At 40.0% G+C, this 27,550-nt stretch overlaps 1 protein-coding gene across 2 annotated transcripts; it reads right to left on the bottom strand.

The window, feature by feature from the left end:
• Window positions 1-171: 171 nt before the first annotated feature.
• kcnc1b (potassium voltage-gated channel, Shaw-related subfamily, member 1b) lies at window positions 172-27,550 on the bottom strand. 2 transcript variants are annotated; one of them, XM_073831822.1, is made up of 4 exons: window positions 26,435-27,550; window positions 9,261-10,194; window positions 5,980-6,156; window positions 172-1,614 (listed from the first exon to the last, which is right to left on the bottom strand). In XM_073831822.1, exons 1-4 carry the CDS (start codon window positions 26,999-27,001, stop codon window positions 1,505-1,507), a joined length of 1,788 nt encoding a protein of 595 aa, XP_073687923.1. In that variant the 5' UTR covers window positions 27,002-27,550; the 3' UTR covers window positions 172-1,504. The 2 variants fall into 2 exon arrangements, with proteins under 2 accessions (XP_073687923.1, XP_073687922.1); XM_073831821.1 differs by lacking the exon at window positions 172-1,614 and adding an exon at window positions 2,312-4,625.

Genomic DNA, 27,550 nt, shown 5'->3' with positions numbered 1-27,550 from the left:
AAGTGGTGAAGAAATGGTTAGCAAACAAAACAATAACGTTTTGCAGTGGCCCAGCCAGAGTCCTGACTTAAATCCAATTGAGAATCTGTGGAGGGAGCTAAAGATCAGGGTGATGGCAAGGAGACCCTCCAACCTGAAAGAGTTGGAGCTCATTGCTAAAGATGAATGGGCAAAAATACCAGTGAAGACATGCAAAAAGCTGGTCAGCAATTATTGGAAGCGTTTGATTGCTGTAATAGCCAAAAAAAGGCTTTTCTATTGATTATTGAGAAGGGTATGAATAATTTTGGACATGCCACTTTTTGTTCAAAAGTAAATAAAAGATTAAAAAGTATTTTTTTTCCACAATGATGCCTCTTGTACATCATCTTATCCTTATTTCCGGCTGGTTGAATAAAGTAAATTTAAGTCAGAATTTGCCAGGGGTATGAATAATTTCGGGCTTGACTGTATAGCTAAACTTAATTTTTGATTAGTAATATGATTGCCAAAAACATCTGGACAACTTTAAAGGTGATTTTCTCAATATTTTTTATTTATTTGCACCCTCAGATTCCAGATTTTAATATAGTTGTATCTCAGCCAAATATTGTCCTTTCAGATGGTTTATAAAACTCAGGGTCAAAAATTGACCCTTATAACTGGTTTTGTTGTCTAAGGTCACAAATATGTAATACAAGTGAAATTTAAACCAGTGAGATTTCATCAGTGTTGGGGAAAGTTACTTTAAGTTAAAAGTAACTTATTGCGTTACTGCATTACTTTTACTAAGTACCTTGCATTACTTATTTGAAAAAGTAACTGCAATTTTCTTGTAAATTTAAAAGTAATCTATTACCTTAGTTACTTGGAAAAGTAATCTGATTACATAACCCAAAACTGGATTTAAATGGGGGCGGAGCCTGATTAGTCGCGTCTGATTAGTACACAGTGCATCTCGAAAGTTACCAGCCAAACATGTGAGCTACAAAATATATCAAACTGTCGTTTGTTCTACAGAAAGGAATGTAAAAGTGAACGGTGCAAACAGTGCAAAAGGCATTTTCTACATGGTAACTACAATAGTACAAAATACGGGAAAACAATTGCTATTTTTTTTTCTCCCTGCTCAAACATGATCACAAAGCACATGGATTGTTTTTTCTTTTTTCCCATGAAATGTGATTAGTGACTGGAGTAACATTTTTACAACATTTAAACAACCTAAAACACTTCAACGAGATAAAAGAAAAGGTCATTTTTTCACAACACCAGCTCACACAAGCACCATGTACAACACTGACACTCACAAACGGAAAACACCAGGCACTTCGCACAGCACGACAGCACAATAAACCCACAAACGAAACAACACTACATATGGCTGAACAACTACAGCTTCTCTTGGTTACTGTGCTACATCTACGCTGAATTAATTCTCAGTCACAACTCGAAGTGCTAATCTACAACAAACGCACAGCACACACTCACACACACACACGCGCGCGCGGTAAATACGGTACTATCAGGTGGGGGATGTGGCTTTATGGTTGACACACATAGTGGTTGGTACACCATGGTTCATTACACACACTGACTCGGTTGGTTGTCTGCTTCGGTTGGCGCGCTGGGTCTCTAAAAAAACACGAAGAGAAAACAACAACAACAAACAACAAGGAAAATCATATTAATACACCAAACGAACGGCACAGAAACATGGGGGAGGGGGGGCGGATGGAGAAGGCTGGCGGGATTGTTGTCCCTCGAACCGTGCAAGCAAACAGGGTGATGTGTGTCAAGCAGGTGACTATGTCCGCCTTTATAGGCTCATGGTAAACTCAGGGTTTACCATGCACTCTCCCATGCTGCATTCATTCAGATCCGGTGTAAGTCTACAGGTTTAGTTAATAGGACTAACTTGTCAGGTCATGCTGTGATTGGGTTTGTACGCAGTGGGACGGTGTGACATGCTCGGTTAATGACTTGTGGCATGCTACCGGTGTGCGAAACAGGGCACGATCGCTGCTAGTCCTGCCTCGGCTCTCCTGTTTCAAATCCCCCCTGCTTTACCGGGAGGTCACACGCTCTCTCTTTGACCTTTCCGACCTTTTAAGATCCAAGTGTGATTGTGCATCCTTTTACCAGGATTGAATTATGAGCTAGTGCATAATTGCAATTTTTAAATACGGACTGTAAAGTCTAAAAATAGCTGCCGGGAAAAACAGCTCTGGGGTGAAAGATCAAAGAGACATCACAATACAGGCACAGCTTATTGCCAAGCAACCGGGGGAGTCATGTATGCATGTTCTGTCAAAGAAAACCAGAGTCTATATACAGATTGGATACAAAATTTATTTCATGCAAGGTTCATATTTACAGTTTTGTCATTCGCATATGTATTTTTGCATAAAAGTGCATGCATTTACCTCTCCCCAAGTAATCCCAAAAGTACACTGATTATTTTCTTTTTTAAAAGACGTTTTTTTTTCTTCTGTCAACTGCACAATACATATATAATGTATATTTTCTGTGATTTGCTACAGTGTTATATGTTTAAAAATGTGATATACACATGTATGTATTTGAGATAAATCACATTTATAACGGAATTTATGAAAAATATGGGTTTTTTTGAAAATAAAACCTTGTTTATATAACAGCTGGTATTGTAATTGAAATTCTGCTGTTTAAATTTGCCTGCTCTGTTTGAGAAAAAGTTAAAGTGCATTTTTCTTTTTACTATTTGCATCTCAATTTGTTCAAGCAGTCGAATGGTCGACTCAGTTGCTGCTACTAATAGATAGAGGGTGTTTGAAAAACATTGGAGATCTTAGTTTGGGGAAAGGCAAAAAATGTCTGCAAAAATAAAAAACCAATTGCTACATATATTGTATGTCATCGTAAATGATATCATACTCTGCATCAGATATATTTAAAGAAGCTTTGGATGAAAAGACACAATTTTTCTTACATATTTTCAATAAACTTACATTTTTCTCAGATAGTTTCCCATGCAAGGCATGCAAATGCAAATGAGGTTTCTTCAGTCAAGTTTCTATGTTGGTGACGTGTGCATCACTAGAATCATGATTGTTTAGTGTCACTTCAAACTAGTTTTATCTTATATCATATATGAAATAGCCATTGTCTCATCTTTTTTTCCTTTTAAATGGTGTCCAATAGCACCTAATGAAAACCACAGCTTAAAACACTCAGGGTTCAGGAAAAAAAGGATTTATGGAAGGAGAGAGAAGAGGGAAAATGAAAGTGCAGAATTTTGAAAGTGAGGAAGGAAATGAGACAGCAAAGAGAAGGGAGGGTACATGAGACCATGGCATAGGCAATCGAGAGACTAGAGAAGAGAAATGAGAAGAAAAGAGACACAAGGAAGAAGGATAAGATGAGAAGGACAAAGGGAGAGGAGGAAGGGCACAAGAAGAGGAGGCAGAAGATAAGAAAATGTGAGGAAGAGGATGGAGAAGGGCAGAGATAAGGAGAAGATGGAGAAGGAAGAAAGAGGAAAGAATAGAGAAGGGAAGAGGAATGGGAAAGGAATAGACCAAGGAAAAGGGGAGAAAGAGGACTGCAAAGGTTGAAAGAAGCATTAACAAAAATGATGAAGGTAAAGAGAGAGAAGGAAGAGGAAGGAGAAAGGCAGAGGATGAGGAAGGCAAAGAGAATAAGAAGGAGCGGAAAAAGAAGTGGGAGAGGAAGCAAGAGAAATGAGAAGAGATAAGGAAGGAGAAGGTAAGAAGTAGGAGATGGCCAAGAGAAGAGGTAGAGAAAGAGAAAAGAACAAGTAATAGGAAGGAAAATGTGAAGATGAAAAGGGGGAGGAAGAGGAAGCAAGAAGTGAAGAATAAGAAGAGATAAAGATAAAGGAGAAGGGACGATATAATAAGGGAAAAGAACAAGGAAGAGGAATAGGAAGGAAACGAGAAACAGAAGGCGTGGAAGCGGAAGTGGGAGTAGAAGCAAGAGAAATGAGAGGGGAAGAAGAGGAAGATAAAGTTGAAGAGAAGATGGCGAAAGAGGAAGAGAAGAGAAAAAGGACAAGGAATAAGAATAGGAAGGAGAAACTGAAGATGAAAAGGGAGAGGAAGGAAAATAGAAAAAGGGAAGTGGGAGTGGAAGCGAGGAATGAGAAGGGTAGAGGAGGAAGGACGAGGAATAGGAAGGAGAAATTGAAGATGAAAAGGGGAAGGAAGAGGTAGAAGAAGGGCAAAGGATGAGGAAGCCTGAAGGAGAGAAGTAAGAGAAGAGGAAGATTAAGGAGAAGAGACTATAGAAGAAAAGAAAAGAACAAAGACAAGGAATAGGAAGGATCATTTTCTGAAGAGGAAAACAGGAAGGAAAAGAGAGAAGGACAGAGGATAAGGAAGGAGCAAGAGGCACAAGAAGTAGTGACGAGAAGAGTTCAAATGAAAGAGTTTAATGAGAGATGGATGGTACACAGTGTGAGCAGGCGTCTCAGCGCAGCACTGCGGAGCGAGGGCCTCTGATTGGTTAGTTTTGTTGTCCATGCTACAGGATGGATGGGATGGGAGAGTGGACCTGCTGCATGAGACAGGGCGGGCTGCAGGGCAGGGCCGACACTGAGGCCACGCCTCCAGACATGCTGCTATGGCTCCATGGCTTTTCATAACCTTCATTTGAAGAGAAAGAGGGCTTTCAGTAAAACCTCAGAGCAGCCTTCAACTCTAGACAAAGACGCTCTGGCAAGGTTTGCTTGTGAATAAAATACGGTTCTTAAAGTAGGTACATGGACAGATAGCTGAGGTGCATGTATTGTATGTGGTGTGTATGCGCAGATTAGATTTTGTTAGTGTTGCCCTGTCATGTACTTGTTAGGCTCATGGTTAGCCAGTTGACAATGACTGATTGCCAAGTCAACTGCATCATCCTCCATGCGCTCTGTGCTTCAAACTGTCTACTGCATGCATGGGGTGGTTTCACAGTGCTGTACAGCACAACACAGGTTCAGAGAGACATCAAAGAACTCAGCCAGACACACCAGCCCAAGAAGAAACAACCGTACATGTATACCCAGTTTATTGGTACTGTAACTGTTTTGCTACTAGATGGTGCTAGTACTGTTAAACATGGGGCTAACTACAGGGCTAACCAGCAACAGAAGTGTTTCACTTGTATTTAACACTTTCTTATCCTAAAGTTGCCCAAGGTGTTACCTTTTTTTTTTGTGCAAGAGTTAAGGAAAGAGTCTTGACTACCCTGTTGAAATGACCAGCATACTTGGTTATGTTATGCATACTAGTTGCAGTGTCCCAAGAAAACTACCTAACTAGCCGAACCAGCAAGTCTTCGTTGGTCATCCAGCATCACCATGCAAGGCCCATTAGCTGGACCAGCACCTAACGAGCCTGGATAAGCATGGGAATTCATGCTAGGAAGCTGGTCCTTTCAGTAGGGTATCAAATGTTCAACTGAGAGCTTCTGACTGGCTGAGTTCTTGTCATGTGACCACATGCCCCATATCCCATGCTGCATCTCTTGTGAGATTCACCATCACCAGGACCACCCGCCATTGTAAATCTGCATGCAAACAAGCACACTGCTAGGCATTATACTGAAGCTTATTTCATTTACTGTATAAAACCATTGTTATGTTACTGTTTCATATAAAGTTGGACCTGTCCATTGAATCTGCCTGAAATACGTACTGTAAAACATACTGCATTCGCATGAATGCATTAGGAAAAGCTGGCACCAAATGTTCTTCTCAAAGATCTTGTTCAGACTGAGCTATATATGAAAAGAGGCCCGTTGACGGCTCACTTGGATATGTCATTTCTATCGCAGCTTTTCCTGTCAACCTTAGAGTAACGGCAGACCTGAGGAGCTATCAGACTGCAAGAAAGAAGGCTGAGTGACAGTCGGTCGTTTTGCACCGAAAGAGCATCTTTGATTGACAGCTGCTCCACTTTCAGACACAGCACTGGCAGTGCTCTGATGGCTAGCAGTGATTGGCTGGTTACGTACCCTTCCTGACTCTCCCCCCTGTGTGATTGGCTCGTTCTCCTCCGGAGGTGAGGAGGAAGCAGGGTCTCTCGCGGTCCACGGGGCTGAAGACTTCCTCGGGCGACACCGCCTGGTCGATGTGAGGACAGTCCTCATTGGCCAGGGCAGCTTTGGACGCCTCCCCATTCACTTTAAAATCTCCAGTCACAGGCAAAGAGAGATGACTCATTACAGATTGATGCAAGGTGACATGCAGGATTTATTTTAGGCTATCAACACTGCAACATCCTGAAAGCCAAACCGCCCTCAAAGTTCAAACCTGCTGCTATATAAATGACATTTCTGTAAGAAGAGAGATGCTTTTCCCACTTTGCATGATTGCACACCTATCCAAATTCACCTCTAATAATTTCAAACACTAGAAAACCATGTTGTCTTGTTATATCATAACCTGGATCAGAGTTACTTAATCCTGCTCCAGGAGACCCACTGTCTTTAGCTCCAAACTTGAACTAGATAATCTCTTTTAGGATTACTTCAACATTAAAGGCAGGTTAGCTGAACCAGAGTTGGACGTGAACTCTTTAAAATGCTGGATCTGCAAGAGTAGGGATAAATACCTAGCATTGCATTTCTGCTTTAGGCTGTTTCCCAAGTGCGAACACAACAATTTGGAAGTCTTAAAGAGATAGTTCACCCAAAAATGAAAATTCTGTCATTAATTATCCACCCTTATGTTGTTCCAAACCTGTAACACATTTATTCATCTTCGGAACACAAATTAAGATATTTTTAATGAAACTCGAGAGCTTTCTGACCCTCCATAGATATCAACACAACTACCATGTTCAAGGCCCAGAAAGGACGCTTGCGTCCTGGTACTCTTGTGAACATGCATCGAAGACTGAATAAGTCGTTATTTTTGTTTTCTTTTCTCAAAGCTTCATAAAATTAAGAATGAACCATAGATGTCACATGGACTATTTTAACAGTGTCCTTACTACTTTTCTGGTCCTTGAACGTGGTAGTTGCGTTGATGTCTATGCAGAGTCAGAAAGCTCTCGGATTTCATCAAAAATATTTTAATTTGTGTTCCGAAGATGAACAAAGGTTATACCGGTTTGGAACAACATGAGGGTGAGTAATTCATTACAGAATTTTCATTTTTGGGTGATCTACTCCTTTAAAGTCTTACTGGACATGTCTCTCTGAAAATCCCATTAGTCAATAGAATGCGATGCAGCAAAACCGTTTCCTCAACTTTTGGTCCCGATTTCAGGTTTCACAAACCTGTTAGCTTAGAGTAGTAGTAAGCTTCCATGACAGCAAAACTACTGAGAGAAATGAAGAGATTTCTGCATTACTAAAACTATTAGCTCTTTAATTTTCACAAACAAAACCGGTAATTACTCAAAAGTTTTTAAACTAAAATCAAACCTACTAGTAGATTCATTTTTCAGATACGTCCAAATCAAGTTCAGTGGATTCTAGCTAAACATCCAATGCTTAGCAGATCAACAAGTTAAGCTAAGATTATTGAGTAACATTAAAAGAGTAAAATTATGAAAAATCTCAATGATCTTTTCAAATAAATAAGTTGTATTATGTGAACATACTATAGTTTTAGAATGGAAAGACTTTGCACCCTTGTCCAAAAAGTCAATCTATTGAAACTCTGTTTCAAATATTACTCATCAGTGTACAGTAAACTGACTCATCCAATTATGAAAAGCAATAAGAACATGCTAAAAAAGGGATCTCCAAACTTGGCCCTGGAGGGCCGGTGTCCTGCAGAGTTTAGCTCCAACTCTAATTAGGCATGCTAGAAACGTCCAGGCAGGTGTGTGGAGGCAAGTTGAAGCTAAACTCTGCAGGACACTGGCCCTCCAGGACAGAGTTTGGAGACCGCAACACAACTCGGAAAATAAAACACTGATACAATGCCATATTGTGCGGCTCTTGGTTGTAATTTTCAGCCGAAGGGCAACAACTTGAACCAGATAATCTCGTTCTGGATTACTTAAACATTAAAGGCAGGTTAGTTCAACCAACCAGGGTTGGACCTGAACTCTGTAAAACATTGAGTCTGCAAGAGCCAAGAGGACAGAAAGAGTCAGTTTCTCAAGTGCAAACACGACAATTTGGAAGTCCTCAAGGGATAGTGCACTCAAAAATTCTGTCATTAATTACTCACCCTTATGTCGTTCCAAAACTGTAAGTCATTCGTTCATCTTTGGAACACAAATGAAGATATCTTTGATAAAATGACTGACATGGAAAAGAAGTAATTGTTGAATGAAGTTTTTGTTTTTCTTTGCGCACAAAAGGTATTCTCGTAGCTTCAAAAAATTAAGGATGAACCACTGATCTCACATGGACAATTTTAACGATGTCTTTAGTAGGTTTCTGGGCCTTGAGTGTGGTAGTTATGTTTTTGTCTATGCAGGACCAGAAAGCTCTCGGATTTCATCAAAAATATTTTAATTTGTGTTCCCGAAGATGAACTAAGGTTTTGAGTTTTGAATGACATGATGACAGAATTTTCATTTTTGAGTGAATTATTTCTTTAAAGTACAATTGGACTTGTCTCTATAAAATTCTCATTACTCAATGGAGTGTAAAACCTAACATTTTCTAACACAACTTTTGGTCACACAATTTAGCATTAGTTTCACAAACCCTTTCCCTGCTACATCCATTAATCTCACTATGCCCTTTCACATCAATAGATTCTCAGTATTCTCTGACATAACATAGACTCTAGTGTGTGTAGTTACCCTTAATTGCTAGGTAGAACTATCTGCAATTTAGATGCCAGTGAAAGCTTAGAGTAGTAGTAAGCTTTCATGGCAGCAAAACCACTGAGAGAGCTATTTCAGCATTACTAAAACTATTAGCATGTTTTCATTTTCACAGACAAGACTAATAATTACTTGTGCTGTAATAATAAGGTTTTCAGTCTAAAATCAAACCTACCAGTAGATTCACTAATCAAATTCTTCAAACTCAGGTTCAGTTGATTCTAGCTAAACATCCAGAGATTAGCAGATCAGCATGCTAAGCTAACAGATTGATAAATAACATTAAAAGACCAATAGCATCATTATTAGACCAATAGCATCACGTTCAAAAATGACCAACGAGTTTCAATATTTGTCCTATTTAAAACTTGACTCTTCTGTAGTTATATTGTGTACTAAGACCGGCGGAACCTCTGATCGTAAACTACTTTACGATCTGACTCCTTTAGGGTTTACTCCTTTAACATTTCAGTCACATTGACTTAAAATATTAGCTCCTACCTTGATATCTGATCTCGGAAACCTCTTCCTGTGCCAGGGGGCATGTGTCGCTGTGCGTGCTGGGTCGCGGGGAGTTAATAGCTGACTTGCAGTAGTTGGGAGACCCCAGTTGAGGTGCTCGTGGGATATGCTTACTTTTTTTCTTTGGTAGTTTTTGTTTCGCCATGGCTAGGGAGTAGTACATGCCGAAGTTGTTCACGATTACAGGTACAGGCATTGCAATCGTCAGCACACCTGCCAGGGCACACAGTGCACCCACCAGCATGCCGGACGTCGTCTGAGGGTACATATCGCCATAGCCGAGGGTGGTCATAGTTACCACAGCCCACCAGAAACCAATTGGGATGTTCTTGAAGTGTGTGCCATTACTGGCCTCAGGATCGTTGAGATTTCTTCCAAAGCGTTCAGCATAGTAGATCATAGTGGCAAAGATTAAGACTCCAAGTGCGAGGAAAATAATGAGGAGGATAAACTCGTTGGTACTGGCGCGGAGCGTGTGCCCAAGTACCCGCAAACCCACAAAGTGTCGCGTCAACTTGAAGATACGGAGGATTCGAACGAATCGTACCACACGGAGGAAACCCAACACGTCTTTTGCTGCTTTGGATGAGAGACCGCTCAACCCTACCTCCAGGTAGAAGGGGAGGATGGCCACAAAGTCAATGATGTTAAGGGCATTTGTGACAAATTTTAACTTGTTTGGACAGGTAGTCACTCGGATTAGAAACTCAAATGTGAACCACACAACGCAGACACCCTCAACGTAGGTTAACTGCACCATGGTCTCTGTCTCAGGAAAGACACGCTCCCGTGTTTCATTGCCCACCATATAAGTCTCTGTGCGGTTGATGATGGGATTGAAGGCCTCGTGAGTCTCCAAACAGAATGTGGTAATGGACACCAAAATGAAAAACAAAGATGCAAATGCTACCCACTGTGGAAAAAAAAGAGAAAGAGAGACGTTATGTAAGACCATTCTTTTAATATTTTTTCATTTCTTCCAAACTTGCATAACATTCTTACTTGATCCACTTGAAGTGGATCAAAAAAGTTCATCAAAGTTGTCCTAAGACAAGAACGGATATTGTTTTGGTTTTAGGACAACTATGATGAAAGGTTTTGATCCACTTCAAATGTTGACTACTATACCAGGGGTCTCCAAACTCGGTCCTGAAGGGCCAGTGTCCTGCAGAGTTTCGCTAAACACACCTGAACCAGCTAATCAAGGTCTTACTAGGCATGCTAGAAACTTCCAGGCAGGTGTGTTGAGGCAACTCTGTGCAGGACCAAGTTTGGAGACCTCTGGTCTATACTGATACAACCATAGTTTTCGTATGACTTCATAAGACTTAATACTTCAATTCCCTATTCATTGCAAATGCCACAAGCAAAGAACGATCAGTGCAATTCTTCAAAATCCTGCTTTTGTGTTCTACCATCAAAACTGTAGGTTGTACAGGAACAAAATGACAGTATGACAGAATTCCTTTAATGCTTAAATTCTTTGAATTCCTTATAAAACAGCTGTAAGACATGGTTAAGCTATAAATAGGTTTTTCCAACTTCAAAACAGACAAAAATAAATCCAATTACAGCATCCTAATTGCTTATAAATGCCCATTTCAGCACATTTCAGAGCAAGCACACTTGGATGTCACGTCTTCAGTGCATCTGAAAAGTGCCACGTCAACGAACAGGGGGCTTAACACAAGTACAGTAGCTGCTTGAAATTCAAGGTCACTTTGCGCTCTCAAGGACAGCATAGAATGACAGAAAGGCACAGATATATCGGCCCTCCACTACTTTGGGATATATTTAACCATAGTTCCCTTCACCTGGGACTCCTGGTCAGCCTCTGGCAAGGTTACCACAAGCAGATTTGGTGAGACAGTCCGTCGAGTGTTTTGAAAGAGGATGGGGGAGGCTTGCACCACTTACACTACAAGAGCATGGACAGATGGAGCTGGATTTCAGTAGGGGAGCCCCACCACAGGATGACGGAATACTGGCTAGTGGAAAAATTACATAAGTGCAAGTTTGCCATGTTTTCCCTACCACGGGATCTTGTGGCGACTAAGAAAAGCTCCATCCATTATGTATGAATTGATTATTCTGCTGGAATAAAATATTAAGTTGAGGCTGTGAATCTCAACGACGAATCATCCATCAGCTGATATGTAATAGGGGTGGAAAAAAAGCATTCAGCATGGAACAAATGAAAATTCAATGCATTCTTGGAATTTAATGATCACTGTGACAAAAATTGTAAATTTTTCTTAAAAAATGTGTTGGTTGATTGGTGCTCGCCTGTTCATAAGTCACCACTACTAGGTTTTTCTAGGTGACTTCTTATCAAGTGTTGGTAGCTCCCTTTAACGTAAATGTATGGGATTTTCTCATTTTATCTTCCACCAAAAGTAATAAAACCCCTCTTCTTAACAGTCTGCATGTTTTGATGTATCATCCTATTTTTGACGTATTAATTATACTTCAATTATACAAATCTACCATTCCAGATTCTAGGGTTAAAGGAATAATTCACCCACAAATGAAAATTCTGTCATTAATTATTCATTCTCATGTCGTACCTGTAAGACCTTCATTCATCTTCTTAACACAAATTAAGATATTTTTGATTAAATCTGTGAGATTTCCCTGTTGAAAAAAACAGCATCTGCTGGTTAGGTAGGTTTTGATGCTGGGATGCTGGTTTATGCTGTTTTTTCAACAGGGTTCTGACCCTGCATAGACACCGTGACATCAGTGGTTCAACCGTAATATTATGAAGTATTGTTTTCTTTGCGCACAAAGTATTCTTGTAGCTTCAAGGCTGAACCACTGATGTCACATGGTCTATTTTAACAATGTCCTTACTACCTTTCTGGGCCTTGTACACGGTAGATGCGTTGCTGTCTATGCAGGGTCTGAAAGCTCTTGGATTTCATCAAAAATATCATAATTTGTGTTCCGAAGATAAATGAAGTTCTCATCTGTTTGGGATTTTTTCAGCCATTTTATATTCCACCAAAAGTAATTAAATCCTCAATGTGAACAATACCTTGGCAAACAGCACTACCAAATGCATTACATGCTCATTTCTAAACAAACCTTAACCTATTTTCAATTATAAAATATTATCTACCATTACAGTTTATAGGATTAAAGGGAAAGTTCACCCACAATTGAAAATTCTGTCATTAAGTACTCACCCTCGGGTCATTCCAAACCTCTAAGTTCTTAAGATATTTTATTAAATCCAAGAGCTTTCTGATCCTGCATAAACAGCAATGCAACCACCACATTCAAGGCCCAGAAAGGTAGTAAGGACATTGTTAAATAGTCAATGTGACATCAGTGGTTCAACCATAATATTTTCATTTTTGGGTGAACTCTCCTATTAAAGTACAACTTTACCTATCTCTTTTAAAATCTCATTAGTCAGTGGAGTGTGTCGCAGCAAAACTTGCATTTTGTCAATTTTTGGTCACAATTTAGTCAGTTTCACAAACCCGTTACCCCCTACATCCTTAAAACGTACCATACCCTTTTAAATCAATAGATTTAATTCATTATTTTCGTTTTCTTTGCACACAAAGTATTCTTGTAGCTTCATAACATTAAGGTTGAACCACTGATGTCACATGGACTATTTTAATGATGTCCTTACTACCTTTCTGGGACAAAAATATCCTAATTTGTGTTCCGAAGATAAACAAAGTTCTCACATGTTTGGAACGACATGAGGGTGAGTAATTAATGACAGAATTTTCACTTTTGGGTTAACTAATCAGTTTCACAAACCCATTACCCTCTACATCCTTAAAACATACCATACACTTTTAAATCAGTAGATTCTCAGCCTTCTCTGAAATAGCAAAAAAAAGGTTTTTCTAGGTGATTTCTACTTATCAAGTGTTGGTTGCTCCCTTGAATGTAAATGTATGGGATTTTCTCAGCCATTTTATATTCCACCAAAAGTAATAGCACCTCTCTTCCAAACAGTCTGCACGACTTGATGTATCATTCTCGAGTCACAATACAAATCACTAAATCCTGAATATGAACAATGCCTTGGCAAACAGTACTACCAAATGCATTACATGCTCATTTCTAAACAAAACCTGACCTTACTTTCAATTAAAAAAATCTACCATTCCAGATTCTAGGTTTAATAGTTCATGAAAATTCTGTCATTAATTAATCACCCTCGTGTCATACCAAACCTGTAAGACCTTTGTTTATCTTGGATGCACTAATTAAGATATTTTGGATGAAATCCAGGAGCTTTTTGACCCTGCATAGACAGCAACGCAACTGACACGTTCAAGGAAAGGTAGTAAGGACAATGTAAAAAAAAAAGTTCATGTGATATCAGTGGTTCAACCATAATGTTATGAAGCTACAAAAGTAGTTTTTGTGTGCAAAAAAACAAAAATAATGACTTTATTCAACAATTTCTTCTCTTCTGTGTCAGTCTTTGACACACATTCTCGTAGCTTCATAAAACTAAGGTTGAACCACTATTTTATCAATGTTCTTACTACCTTTCTGGGCCTTGAATGTGGTAGTTGCGTTGCTGTCTATGCAGGGTCAGAAAGCTCTTAGGTTTCATCAAAAATATCTTAATTTGTGTTACGAAGATTGAAAGAAAGGTCTTAAGGGTTTGGAACGGCATAAGGGTGAGTAATCAAAGACAAAATTTGGGGGTGAACTATACCCGAATGATTCACTCAAACGATTACAAACAACTGAATCAAAAATCATTACTGAACCAAAAACGATTACAAACGTTTTTCATTCACACAACCATATGCATTTACAATATGCAAGCTAGTATCAAACAACAATGTTGTTTGCTCATATACCATGTTTTCTCTACTCCGATCTGTCTCTGGTTCTGACGACTACCAACACCTCTCAGTTCTTCGGTTCATTCTATCACATAAATTCTCCTTCCACCGGCGGTTTATATCTGGGTCAGCCAGTGCTTAGTCTAACAGACACTATTCCCTAGATGTGCCTCATTTCCTGTGTTTGTAGGGAGGAGAAGCATTTTGTCTGGAGAAGCCTATGAGCGCATACTCACAAAGACACACATAAATAACAGCTTTTCACCAATCATTAAAATCACTTTGACCTGTAGAAAAAGCTGGTGAGTTATAGAATAGAAGGAACTCTATCTGGCAGCAAAAAGCATGAGCATTCGAACAAAGCCCATATATTCTGATGGTAAAAAAGTGCAAATATTTGAATTTCCTCTTGTAGATGTTAACGGTGCCCGATTTGATTTTGGAAGGCCGATAAAACGTTTCACATCACACCTTCTTGTCCTGACATAATTTCCTACAGCTCCAAAATAATTACGCTCTGATTCATTTAAAGACGGATGTGGGATACGACTTGATATCCTAATGATGCTCGGAAGATGACGCACAGCATAGGAATGATTTAACATGGCAGTGCTACACTTCTCAATGAAAATGTCTCTTTACAAAGAATAATCAATAATACTATGCTAGCATTTGTTCTACAGTATGGCTGTCAAGGAGGATCATTTTTGTGTTTTACAAACCTGTCTGCAAACAGTGCCAGTACTTTCTCAATATCTTTTTGCGTGCCATTGTACCTGGAACTTAAGGTTTTGACAAATTCTTTTCAGTTTTGTATCAAATATGCATTGGATGGACAGTGAACCGACTGGGGCGGCAAAAAAGCGGTTAATAATTCATCAAGGTAAGACACGGATTACATCATCATTGCTTTTTTCTCCCTCACCAAACTCCCTTCGTCCAAAATATCAAATCACCTTCAAAAAATCTCTTTCAACTGCTGAATCACTTGCGTTCTCCTCAAACTGAGGGCGAAAGCACATTCTCACGACCTTGCAAATCCCAAAAGGGAAAAGTTTGATCCACGAGAACGTTTTATCCTCACTCTCCCATTGATCAAGATAAACACAAGAACAGCTTGATCCTCTTGATCTCAGGGGACACAACATGATCCGTTTCTCCCCCTTTGCCCTCCCATGAAACACTGATGACTTGAAGTGACAGCCAATTTTATGTTTTATCCCTTTACAGTTTACACAAACACATCTACTTGTTTTGAATGGTCATCAATAGAGAAAACTCCATTAAACTCCATCCAACTTAAACTCTATCCAACTCAAAACTCAGAAACATATGTCCAGGCCACATTTTACACCAAAATGAGTGTCAAAGACTGACACACTGGCTACTTTAAAGGAATAGATTCAGCATGTCGTTCCAAACCTGTAAGAACACAAATTAAGATATTTTTGATGAAATCCGAGAGCTTTCTGACTCTGCATAGACAGCAATGTTACTAGCACGTTCAAGGCCCAGAAAGGTAGTAAGGACATCGATAAAATAGTCCATGTGACATCAGTGGTTCAACTGTAATTTTATGAAGCTACTACAATACTTTTCTTGTGGTACTCTTAAGAACTCGTAGCTTTATAACATTATGGATATCACATGCACTGTTTTAATGATGTCTTTACATCTTTTCTTGCCATTGAATGTGATAGTTGTGTTGCTGTCTATGCAAGGTCTGAAAGTCATAATTTATATTCCGAAGAATTTTCATTTTTGGGTAAATTATCTCTTTAATCCTGGTTCAGAAAAATATGTCCAGGCCACATTTTACACCAAAAATTAATTGGAGGTAAAAATTAAAGGAGAAAATCCTTTTTCGAGTCCAGATGGCATAGTTACGGCATCTACCAGCAGGGGCTAATGCAACTAAGCTCACCAGCCAAACCATGATCTCTTGCAGTCTCCTAATGAACATTAATAGTCTCAAGAAACTTTCTGGCACTCTATCATTCAGTATCTAGTGCTTTATCACACCCATAGGGACGTTGGCTGCAGACATATTGACGGTCGTTCTAAAGCGTCATCATTTGCAGCTGTTTAATAGGAGTTAAAGAGCCCATTTTAATTTTTCAGCCCTTGAAAAAACGTGCAAGCCGCAGTGCTGGGAATGTTGAAACTCACTTAAAGTGCTGGTAACTGTATTAGTCGGTGGGCGGCCCGACGCTGATTCATTCTGCGCGCAAGTGTGTGTTTGTGTATGATGAACTGATGTGTTGCTGTGATGCTGATGAAGTTGAGAAATTAGATGTTCTCATTAAACATACTCACTCACTCACCCCAACCGGGCAGACTAATGAATGACGTGCAGCTTGATAATTACTGTGAGGACAAGTCTGGACAAGTCTACATGCATGCAGACAGAGTCTGAACTGATCGTCTGTTCACTTCCTGTTTGGCAAAGAGTGTTTGCTTATATTTATAGCACAGTGTATGGTTGGTTTATTATGGAAGCCCATTTCTGCCACTGAATAAAAAATAAAAAAGGTTATTGCGACTTTGTCTAACAATTCAGATTTTTTTTCGCAATTGCGAGTTTACATCTCGCAATTCTGACTTTTTTTCTCAGAATTGTAAGATATAAACTTAGAATTGCGAGTTATAAAGTCAGAATTGCGAGATATAAATTCAGAATTGTGGGATATTGTCACAGGGAGGAGTCAGAGACGTGCGGATCCATTTGCAGCATTTATTAGAATCGTCAACAGGCCAGAATAATCACCAGAAAACAGGAACAACGTAGGTAATCCGGGAAACAGTTCGATAGACATGCAATGGCAGGAAGCAGGAATCATCAACGGGGTACACAGTCCAGAGTCATACACTGATAAACCAACACTGAGATAAACGCTTAGAATTACGACCAAATGGAACAATAAGACTTCGCAAGGTGGCTGTGTGTGTGAGTGGCTTAAATGCAGTCAGAGTGATGAGGTGCAGCTGTGAGAACTAATCAGAGCAGTGAGAAACAAGGGCCAGGTGAATGCAGAGATTAGTGCAGTGGCTTATGGGGAATGAAGTCCATGAAGTGTGGTGCAAGAGTTTATGATGACAGGGAAGACCAGATACATGACAGAGCCCCTCCACAAGGAGCGGCTTCCAGACGCTCTAACCACCTATACAATCTTGAGGGTGGTGGAGCGGAGGCGGAACAGGGGGAGAGATGGAGGGCCAGGTCCATGTAGTGGTACTGGAACCACGCAATGAGGCGGAGCCGACGGAGGGAGAAGCCATGGTGGAGGAAGGGTTGGCTCCTGCATGGGTCCGACCGACGGAGGTGGAGCCGGTGGAGCCCGAGGCGGAACCGGAGAGTCGATGGTCCTGGGCGACACAGAGGATCCGGAGGGCCACGGCGGAACCCAAGGCTCTGGCGACCCCGGCGGAGATGGAGGTCCGGAGGTACGCAGCGGAGCCGGAGTGACAGAGGATCGAGGCTGTGCCCACGGGAGGGAGGAGGTCCACAGAGCCGGCAGGACGGAGTGACGAGGCGCAGCCGGAGGAGTAGAGTCCAGAGGCGAAGGTGGGGCGACGACTGACCGGGGCGGAGCCGGAGAGACGATGGAGCCCGGAGGAGCTGGTGGGCCGACGGCCGACAACGGAGACGAGGGAGCACAGAGCCGGGGTGGAGCCGCAGGGTCGGAGGGCCGAGGTGGAGTCCAGGAATCTGAGACTGGAGGTGATGGTGAGGGGTCCTTCAGTCTGGACACCGATGGCGACTGGCAGTCCCACGGCAAGTCCTCTGCCACGAAAGTGGGATGTGGATGAGTAGAGGGACTGTCAGGAGACAGAGGTGGCGAGACTGGAGCAGCAGGGAGGGTGGGTGGGAAACCACACAGTCCATGCATGGCCTCCGTGACCAGAACCGGGCAGACAAGAACCTCAGGACGGCTGGATGGAACCAGCGGAGATTCTGGAAGGCTGGGCGGGACCAGCGGAGATTCTGGAAGGCTGGGCGGGACCAGCGGAGACTCTGGAAGGCTGGGCGGGACCAACGGAGACTCTGGAAGGCTGGGCGGGACCAGCGGAGACTCTGGAAGGCTGGGCGGGACCAACGGAGACTCTGGAAGGCTGGGCGGGACCAGCGGAGACTCTGGAAGGCTGGGCGGGACCAGCGGAGACTCTGGAAGGCTGGGCGGGACCAGCGGAGACTCTGGAAGGCCGGGCGGGACCAGTGGAGACTCTGGAAGGCTGGGCGGAACCAGCGGAGACTCTGGAAGGCTGGGCGGAACCAGCGGAGACTCTGGAAGGCTGGGCGGGACCAGCGGAGACTCTGGAAGGCCGGGCGGGACCAGTGGAGACTCTGGAAGGCTGGGCGGAACCAGCGGAGACTCTGGAAGGCTGGGCGGAACCAGCGGAGACTCTGGAAGGCTGGGCGGAACCAGTCGAGACTCTGGAAGGTCGGGCAGGACCAGTCGAGACTTTGGAAGGCTGGGCGGAACCAGCGGAGACTCTGGAAGGCTGAGCTGAACCAGCGGAGATTCTGGAAGGCTGGTTGGGAGACCAGCTGCTCGAGCCGACAGCAGCGGTGGGTCCTCCACGCTAGAAATTAACCTCGGATAGGCCATTTTTCCAGCAGGCTCTGGCGTGGTAGACTTCTTGTGAGCTGGGTCCAATTGGGTGATCATCTTGAACGCAGACTCAGGAAGAATAGTCATCCCGTGGGCAGATTCTGGAAAGGCAGCCATATTGTGAATGGGCTCTTGAAGGACAGCTGACTGGTGAGCAGGCTTAGATAGTACTCCCACAGTGTACGGAGATCCACAGTGCAACAACACAAAGTCAATAAACCGTGTGAGGCTCCAACTGGGGTCTTCCTCAGGTAAGCTCAAACTGATATCTGTGTCCAATCCGCTCCAAAAACATTCTTTAAGCATAGTTTCATCGCAAGGTGCCAGGTGACTATAAGCAAGGAATCTCTCCACATAATGCTCGATGGGACGGCCATCTTGAAAAATGGAGCAGAGTAGACTCACGGGATCGGACAGACTTCCTGATAGCTCCATTCTTGGGTGGTCGTTCTGCTGACGAATAAAGCCGCTGGATCCGGGTGTGGCGAAGTCTTCTGTCACAAGGAGGAGTCAGAGACGTGCGGATCCATTTGCAAGGCTTTATTGAGAAGTGTCGACAGGCAAGAATAATCACCAGAAAACAGGAACAACGTAGGTAATCCGGGAAACAGTTCGATAGACATGCAATGGTCGCAATGGCAGGAAGCAGGAATCATCAACGGGGTACACAGTCCAGAGTCATACACTGATAAACCAACACTGAGATAAACGCTTAGAATTACGACCAAATGGAACAATAAGACTTCGCAAGGTGGCTGTGTGTGTGAGTGGCTTAAATGCAGTCAGAGTGATGAGGTGCAGCTGTGAGAACTAATCAGAGCAGTGAGAAACAAGGGCCAGGTGAATGCAGAGATTAGTGCAGTGGCTTATGGGGAATGAAGTCCATGAAGTGTGGTGCAAGAGTTTATGATGACAGGGAAGACCAGATACATGACAGATATAACCTCACCATTGCGAGTTTTAAAGTCCAGTTCCAGTTCTGAACTGATTTGTTAACAGAATTGCGAGTTTATATATCTTATACCTCACAATTACGACTTTTTATCTCACAATTCTGACTTTTTTTCTCAGAATTGTAAGATTTAAACTTAGAATTGCGAGTTATAAAGTCAGAATTGCGAGATATAAATTCAGAATTGTGGGATATAACCTCACCATTGCGAGTTTTAAAGTCCAGTTCCAGTTCTGAACTATTTTCACAGAATTGCGAGTTATAAAGTCAGAATTGTGAGATATAAATTCAGAATTGTGGAATTTAACCTCACCATTGCGAGTTATAAAGTCCAGTTCCAGTTCTGAACTGCTATGTTCACAGAATTGCGAGCTTATATCTCTTATAACTCGCAATTGCGACTTTTTTTCTCAGAATTGTAAGATATAAACTTAGAATTGCGAGTTATAATGTCAGAATTGCGAGATATAAATTCAGAATTGTGGAATATAACCACCATTGCGAGTTATAAAGTTGCAATGGTGAGATATAGATTCATAGATTCATAGACTCACTATTGTGAGATATAGACTCACAATTATGAGTTATAAAGTTCAGTTCCAGTTCTGAACTGATATGTTAACAGAATTGCGAGTTTATATCTCTTATACCTCGCAATTGTGACTTTTTATCTCAGAATTGTTAGATATAAACTTAGAATAGCAAATTATAATGTCAGAATTGTGAGATATAAATTCAGAATTGTGAGATATAGACTCACAATTGTGAGTTATGAAGTCTAGTTCTGAGGAGAAAAAAAAGACATTCACAGAATTACGACTTTATAACTTGCAATTCTAAGCTTATATCTTACAATTCCGAGAAAAAAAGTCAGAATTACGAGATGTAAACTTGCAATTCTGTGAACATGTTATTTTTTTTTCCTCAGAACTGGACATTTATAACTCACAATTGTGAGTTTATGTCTCACAATTCTGAATTCTGACTTTTTTCCCAGAATTGCGAAATATAAACTCGCTATTGTGAGTTATAAAGTCAGAATTTTGAGATATAAACTTGCAATTGCGAGAAAAAAAGTCAGAATTGTGAGAAAAAACGTCGCAACTGCGAGGTATAAAGTCAGAATTGTGAGATGTAAACTTGCAATAGTGAGGTTATATCCCACAATTCTAACTTTATACCTCGCAGTTGCGACGTTTTTTTCTCACAATTCTGACTTTTTTTTCTCGCAATTGCAAGTTTATATCTCAAAATTCTGACTTTATAACTCACAATAGCGAGTTTATATTTCGCAATTCTGAGAAAAAAGTCAGAATTGTAAGATAAAGTGGCAATAACCTTTTTTATTTCTTATTCAGTGGCGGAAACAGGGTTCCATAGTTTACGTTTCCCTAAAAAGAAGTTATCATCTGTCTTAAAGGGATAGTTCACCCAAAAATGAAAATTTTGTCATTAATTACTCACCCTCCTTCCAAACCGTTAATACCTTTGTTCATCTTCAGAACACAAATTAAGAATTTTTAATTCTTAAAGACTGACACGGATTAGAAGATATTGAATAAATTTGTTATTTTGTCTTCTTTGTGAACAAAAAGTATTCTCATAACTTAATAACATTACGGTTGAAACACTGATGTCACATGGACTATTTTAACAATGTTCTTACTACCTTTTTGGGCCTTGAACATGGTAGTTGCGTTGCTGTCTATGCAGGGTCAAAGCTCTCATATTGAATCAAAAATATCTTATTTTGTGTTCTGAAGATGGGTTTGGAACAACATGAGGGTGAGTAATTAATGACAGAATTTTCATTTTTGGGTGAACTATCTCTTATAAAATTAAATGTATTGTTTCTCATTTTTGATTTTGGGGGTTAAAAATGACCTGGACATGTTCCTGACCGGTTTTGTGTCATTCACACCCTCCCAGGCATTACCGTAGGAGAACGACAGGACACATTATCAACCGCAGAGTGGCATCTGTTGTTTGTAATGCAAAGTACAAACTAGCAAACATCAGAACACAACAGGATACCCCTATTCAAAATGATCCTATTTCCTGTTATATTACAAAAAACATGCAACTAAGACAAAATCACACTTTCACCTGATCCTGTACTGAGGTACAGTACTGGTGCATCATCATTTTGAAATCAGAGCCAATGGCAAGTTTGCAACAATTAGCTCAAACACCATCTATCAATCTGTTTTAGTGCATCGAACCACAAAGATGACAAAATGGCCTAAATATGCTTGTTGCTACTTGATCTTCTAATCTAATGGGAACTTCGCAACACAAAATATGTACCAATAAGTACATATCACTGCAGTTTCCAATTGAAATGAACACTAGAGGCGGTAAAACAGTGAGCACTTGTTATCATTTTTCGTACAGTTATGATTGGCTCCATATGTTTTGTTTTCAAAACAAGCTTGCTTGATAGCTCAGCTAGCACGGAATTGGATTTAGGATGTGAAATCCTTGGGTACGAATCCAGTAAAAAAAAATTACTCACGATGAAAGAGCTGAAAGATGAGAAATCAGAAAACAAGCTAAAGGGCATGTTTGCGATTGCGCTTTTATGTCACATTTGTGCGACGGCATTTAAAAAATAAAAACAAATCTAAGATTACCAGATTAAGGTCATAATATTTCGAGAATAAAATTGATACTATGAGAATAAAGTCAAAATATTTCAAGAATAAAGACAAAATTACAAGAATAAAGTCAAAATATTTCAAAATAAAGTTGAAATGACCAGAATAAAGTCAAATTATTACAGGTATAAAGTGGAAATATTTCAAAAATACAGTTGAAATTATAAAAATAAAGTCAAAATGTGAAACAACTTCTCTAGGTGCTCTCAATCTGGGCCTTTGTATGCGCAATATAGGCTACTCCCTCAAAATATTATAACTTTAATTTCTATGATTTAAATTCTCGAAACATTTTGACTTTATTCTCGAAACATTTCAACTTTATTCTCGTAATTTCAACTTTATTCTTGAAACATTTAAACTTTATTCTCGTAGTATTTCGAATTTAATCTCATAGTATTTCGACTTTATTCTTAAAATATTTCGACTTTAATTTTCAAAATATTTTGACTTTAATCTTGTAATTTTAGTTTTTTTTTTAATTCTTGAAACATTCTCGTAGTATTTCTAATTTATTCTCGTAATATTTCGAATTTATTCTTAAAATATTTCGACTTTAATTTTCAAAATATTTGGACTTTATTCTCGTAATATTTCGACTTTATTTTCGTAATTTCGACTTTATTCTTGAAATATTATGACTTTAATCTGTTAATTTTATTTTTTTTTAATTCTTGAAACATTTTGACTTTATTCTCGAAACATTTCAACTTTATTCTTGTAGCATTTCTAATTTATTCTTGTATTATTTCGACTGTATTCTTGTAGTATTTCGAATTTATTGTTGTAATATTTCGACTTTATTCTCAAAATATTTCAACTTTAATTTTCAAAATATTTTGACTTTATTCTCATAATATTTCAACTTTATTCTCGTAATTTCGACTTTATTCTTGAAATATTATGACTTTAATCTGTTAATTTTAGTTTTTTTAATTCTTGAAACATTTTGACTTTATTCTCTAAACATTTCAACTTTATTCTCGTAGTATTTCAACTTTATTCTTGTAGTATTTCGAATTTATTCTCGTAGTATTTCGAATTTATTCTCATAATATTTTGACTTTATTCTCAAAATATTTTGACTTTATTCTCATAATATTTCAACTTTATTGTCATAATTTCGACTTTATTCTCGAAATATTACGACTTTAATCTCATAAACTTTTTTTTTTTTTTTTTACTTTTCTACGTTATTTTAAAACGTCACAAAATGTTAGAGTTCGTCTTGAGATCAGGTTGGCATTTTATTTAAAAAACTAACAAAACCTCAATAATTCTTGCTCTTGATTGTCAGTTTCTACCTCTAAGAAGCCTAAAGCTTTTGCTTATCTATACAAAAAGCATTCCCTCCCAGGCTTCTGAGCTTTTAGTTTAGATACTGATAAAGAAAGATGTCATCTGTGATCACAGCAGGTAATCGAGTTGTCAAGTTCTAATGTAATTAAGATACTCATCCCGATGGAGGTGACCTAAAAATAACTCAAAACAATTGAATTGCCTTGACTCAGAAAATCTAGTGAATGCAGTTCACAAGGTTGACTGCACCACCTCTGCACATGGAGTCTAGCCATGACTCCAACATCTTACTTCATTCATCCGAAATGAATGTATTTTTTCCAACCACCTCTGCTTGAGAAGCAGAGAGGGCGCTGCGTTTAGAAAACGTGGTAAAAATAATCCGGAACTGCATATTTAATGGCGAAACCCAACTTTCCCATCACGCATCAGCGATTGCTTAGACTGTGTAAGAAAAACAAGTCGTGCGGATTATTGAAATCACAAATCCTGGCTGCGGTCGATGTCCATAAGCGGACTTCATCAACCCATTACTGCTTGATTTGCTATCAGGCAGCATGGTTCATGTTTCTCTGTGGCGCTGCCAGGAGCCGGGCCACTTTTCCTCAGCTCCAGCAGCTCTTTGCTATGACAGACAGTGTCGGACAGCCTGGCTCCTGGCAGAGCAGCCCATAGCCAAATGAATAATACATTTCCTTCTAGAAAACCAGTCGTACCTACAATTTACTTGTTTAGACACGTCATCTGCATTCAAAACCTACTCAAACTCTATCTACATTGGCGGACAAAAGTTTATGCAGTTCAATGAACTGAAGAATCCTGAAAAAATTTACATATTAAGCAGCAAAAACTGTTTTCATTGATAATAATGAGAACCGTTATTAATAATTGAGTACCAGCAGCAAATATAGCATATTAGGATGATTTCTGAACGATCATGTGACACTAAACTGGAGTAATGATGCTGAAAATTATTTATTTTGAGGAATAAATTACATTTTAAAATATATTCAAATTGAAAACAGTTGTCTGAAATTGTAATAATATTTCACAATATTACGCAGTACTTTTGGCCACCATTGTACAAGAGTTTTTCTACAATCTGCTCTCTTGGATCTTGGAGGACGTCCATCCCCTGCTCCGCCAGTGCCAAAGCATTAGGCTAGAGTCAGTGGATGACCTGTTTTAACCTGTCTGCCAAAACTCGTGAAAATGCTGGGATGGCGTTCATCTCCGATTAAGAGCTTATAGGGTTCCTGCTGAGGGCAAAGAGCTGACATTTGAAATGAGCTAATAAAATGGCCATAAAATCTCAAGGAGAGTGTGTCTTTTACAGCACAACTGCCTTTAAATACTTTATGCGAGTGCATCTTTTGAGTTTGTGAGTGAGGGGTTGAGGGGGCTGCTTGGCACACATCAAAACAGGCGAGCTGCAGTAAGTGGCAGCGTGCTCCTGAACAAAACATGATCTGTGTGGACAAGCAAGGATGTGAGCAGTCTTTATTTTCAAGCCCTAGTCAGTCAGCAAATTGTAGGAGCTTGATAACCTTCATCAGGCAGAGGAGACAACACAACTAAGGTGCACTCTGGTTGTGAATCACTAAGATACGGAGTTATTTTATATCAAAAAATCATGGCAGTGCATGACAACATTTGTGGCTCCTTCTCATGGCTTCTTTTATCTCACAAAAGAGAAGGTGGGTATTATTTCAAGGTCACCCAGAATTGTGGGATGTGGTCACCTAGAGGCTGTCGATTGGGGCAATCAAAAAAAAAAAATATATATATATATATATATATATATATATATATATATTTGATATACATATAATTTATTTACAATTTCTTTTCCTCTTAATTTCTCTAAGGATGTATTTTTAGCCTATATAAATAAATAAATAATATACTTAATTTTTTTAATGTTTTATAATATATATGAAGAATAATATTATATTTAATATACATATACTGTACTATAGTTTATAATCTCTCTCTCTCTCTCTCTCTCTATATATATATATATATATATGTATACTTCAATACATAAATAATCTACTTAAATAGTTCATGTTTAAAATTATTTAAAGAGTAATGTTATATTTTATATTTATATAGCTTATACTATATGTATAATATTTTGTACAAAAACATTTTTACACACATTTTTTATATATTTTATTATATTAAAAATAGTTAAATTATATTTTAAAATAACTACATTTTGTGATGTTTTTAGCCTATTCCAATAAATAAATAATATACTTAAATATTTGCATGTTTAAAGAAAAATATGTTTTCATGAATAAAGAATAATATTACATTTTATATACATATACTACTTTTTTTTTTTTTTTTTTTCAAAAACATTTTAACAAATATATTCACCTTGAGCACCACAAGGCAAGTTATTGCTAAATGAATTATAAAACTGTAAAAACTAAAACAGGCATTATATTCAACTCTACAAAAAACTACTAGGTTTAGCTTCACTTAGTCGTTTCTCTTTTGACTGAATGTTTCAAATCTTACAGAAATTGTAGCTACTTTTTTCTTTTAAACAAAAATCGTCTTTCAAAAAAGACATTGTTTTTGTGGAATGACCCAGTTGACATGGATGTATTTATCACTGCTCAATCAAAATCAAATGATCAATCAAAATCAAGCGTCACCGATGGGCTCATTAGGATCATTTGACCCTCAGTTAATCTGCAAACGGTCTCCAGCTGGTCTGTAAGTTGGTTTTAAACGGGTTTGGGGCACTTTTCATCCTTGAAGTAACAATAGCATTTCTCAGTGAACTCACCCGTGCGTATTTTGAGGAATAGGGGTCCTCAAAGAGCGCCCAAGTCTTCTTCTGCCATCTGCTCCAGCGCCCCGACCTGTTATCAGGCGAGTCGCCTTGCGCCAGTCTCCGGGTCATCTCGACACCCTCATCCCCCTCGGCTGCCTCAGCCACCCCCTCAGGCTCCGGGTCCTCATGTCCGAGATCGAGAGCACCTCCGGCGAAGCTGTCCAAAGCCTCCTCCGCCTCTCGATGCTGCCGGTAGGTCATCCAACAACACGGTTCCACGTCCGTCTCGTCGATCCCCCAAAACGCCAGCTCCTCCTCATATAAAGGTCCGCACACGTCCGCCGGGCAATGCAGCTTGCCCGTGCGGTAATAGTTAAGAATGTGGGCGAAAACGCCGGGGTGACGGTCGAAGAAAAACTCCCCGATGTTCGCATCGTAATCGAAGTTACTGGGCGCGTCGGGCTCCGCCAGCCAGGAGAGTCGAGTGCCGGGCAGGGTGCGCAGGGTGCTTCGGTAGGTCTGGTGCTTGATTCCTCCGACGTTGATCACGATGCGATCCTTGTCGTCCCCTTGGCCCATCGCGTACCTCTCTAGTCATATCTCCAACCCATGGACCGTCATCACACCGCTGGGACCCATGTTCAGAAAATTCAAACGTGTTTACGATCGTGCCAGGTGCGCCTCGAAGTGTCCATGCCAACAATAGAAATCCAGAACCCTTCACGCACCTGAATGACTTCTAACGTAAGACGCGAACGCGTTTTCCCTCCAATACCCAATATCCTGACCCCCCGACTCGGGTTTGAGGGTGTCAGGCTGGTTTTTTTATAGTGTCATTGGGCGCAAGGTGGTGCTGAACGGACAGCGCCAGTCATCCGTCGAGCCTTCATAACTCCAGTGTGCCTATTGTGTTACAGCTTCCCCTGAACAAAAAACGCACAGAGAACGAACAGACGAGCAGACCTTGCCTTCAGCAATTCTAGTGGCCTTCAAAAAGGTATGCTCAATCGATTGTGCTTTGAATAGCCCGAAGTCCCATTGAAGCGGATCGCTTGTGATGACGGTCTGAAGAAGCAGGCGTCGCAGCAACAAGGGAGGGTCTTTCATTCACAGGAGCAGAGCTCAGTC

Source organism: Garra rufa, chromosome 25 (assembly GCF_049309525.1).
Source record: "Garra rufa chromosome 25, GarRuf1.0, whole genome shotgun sequence".
Taxonomy (NCBI): domain Eukaryota; kingdom Metazoa; phylum Chordata; class Actinopteri; order Cypriniformes; family Cyprinidae; genus Garra; species Garra rufa.
The sequence above is the reverse complement of the archived record's forward strand: the minus strand, read 5'-3'. Positions and strand labels throughout refer to the sequence as shown.

Bases quoted from the DNA above. Each gene is read 5' to 3' on its own strand.
- kcnc1b (XM_073831821.1), bottom strand. From the start codon at position 27,001: ATGGGCCAAGGGGACGACAAGGATCGCATCGTGATCAACGTCGGAGGA. The intron at 10,195-26,434 runs GTGAGTTCACTG...TTTTTTCCACAG, and splicing joins ATTCCTCAAAATACGCACGG to TGGGTAGCATTTGCATCTTT. The intron at 6,157-9,260 runs GTAGGAGCTAAT...CTGTGACTGGAG, and splicing joins TTCCGAGATCAGATATCAAG to ATTTTAAAGTGAATGGGGAG.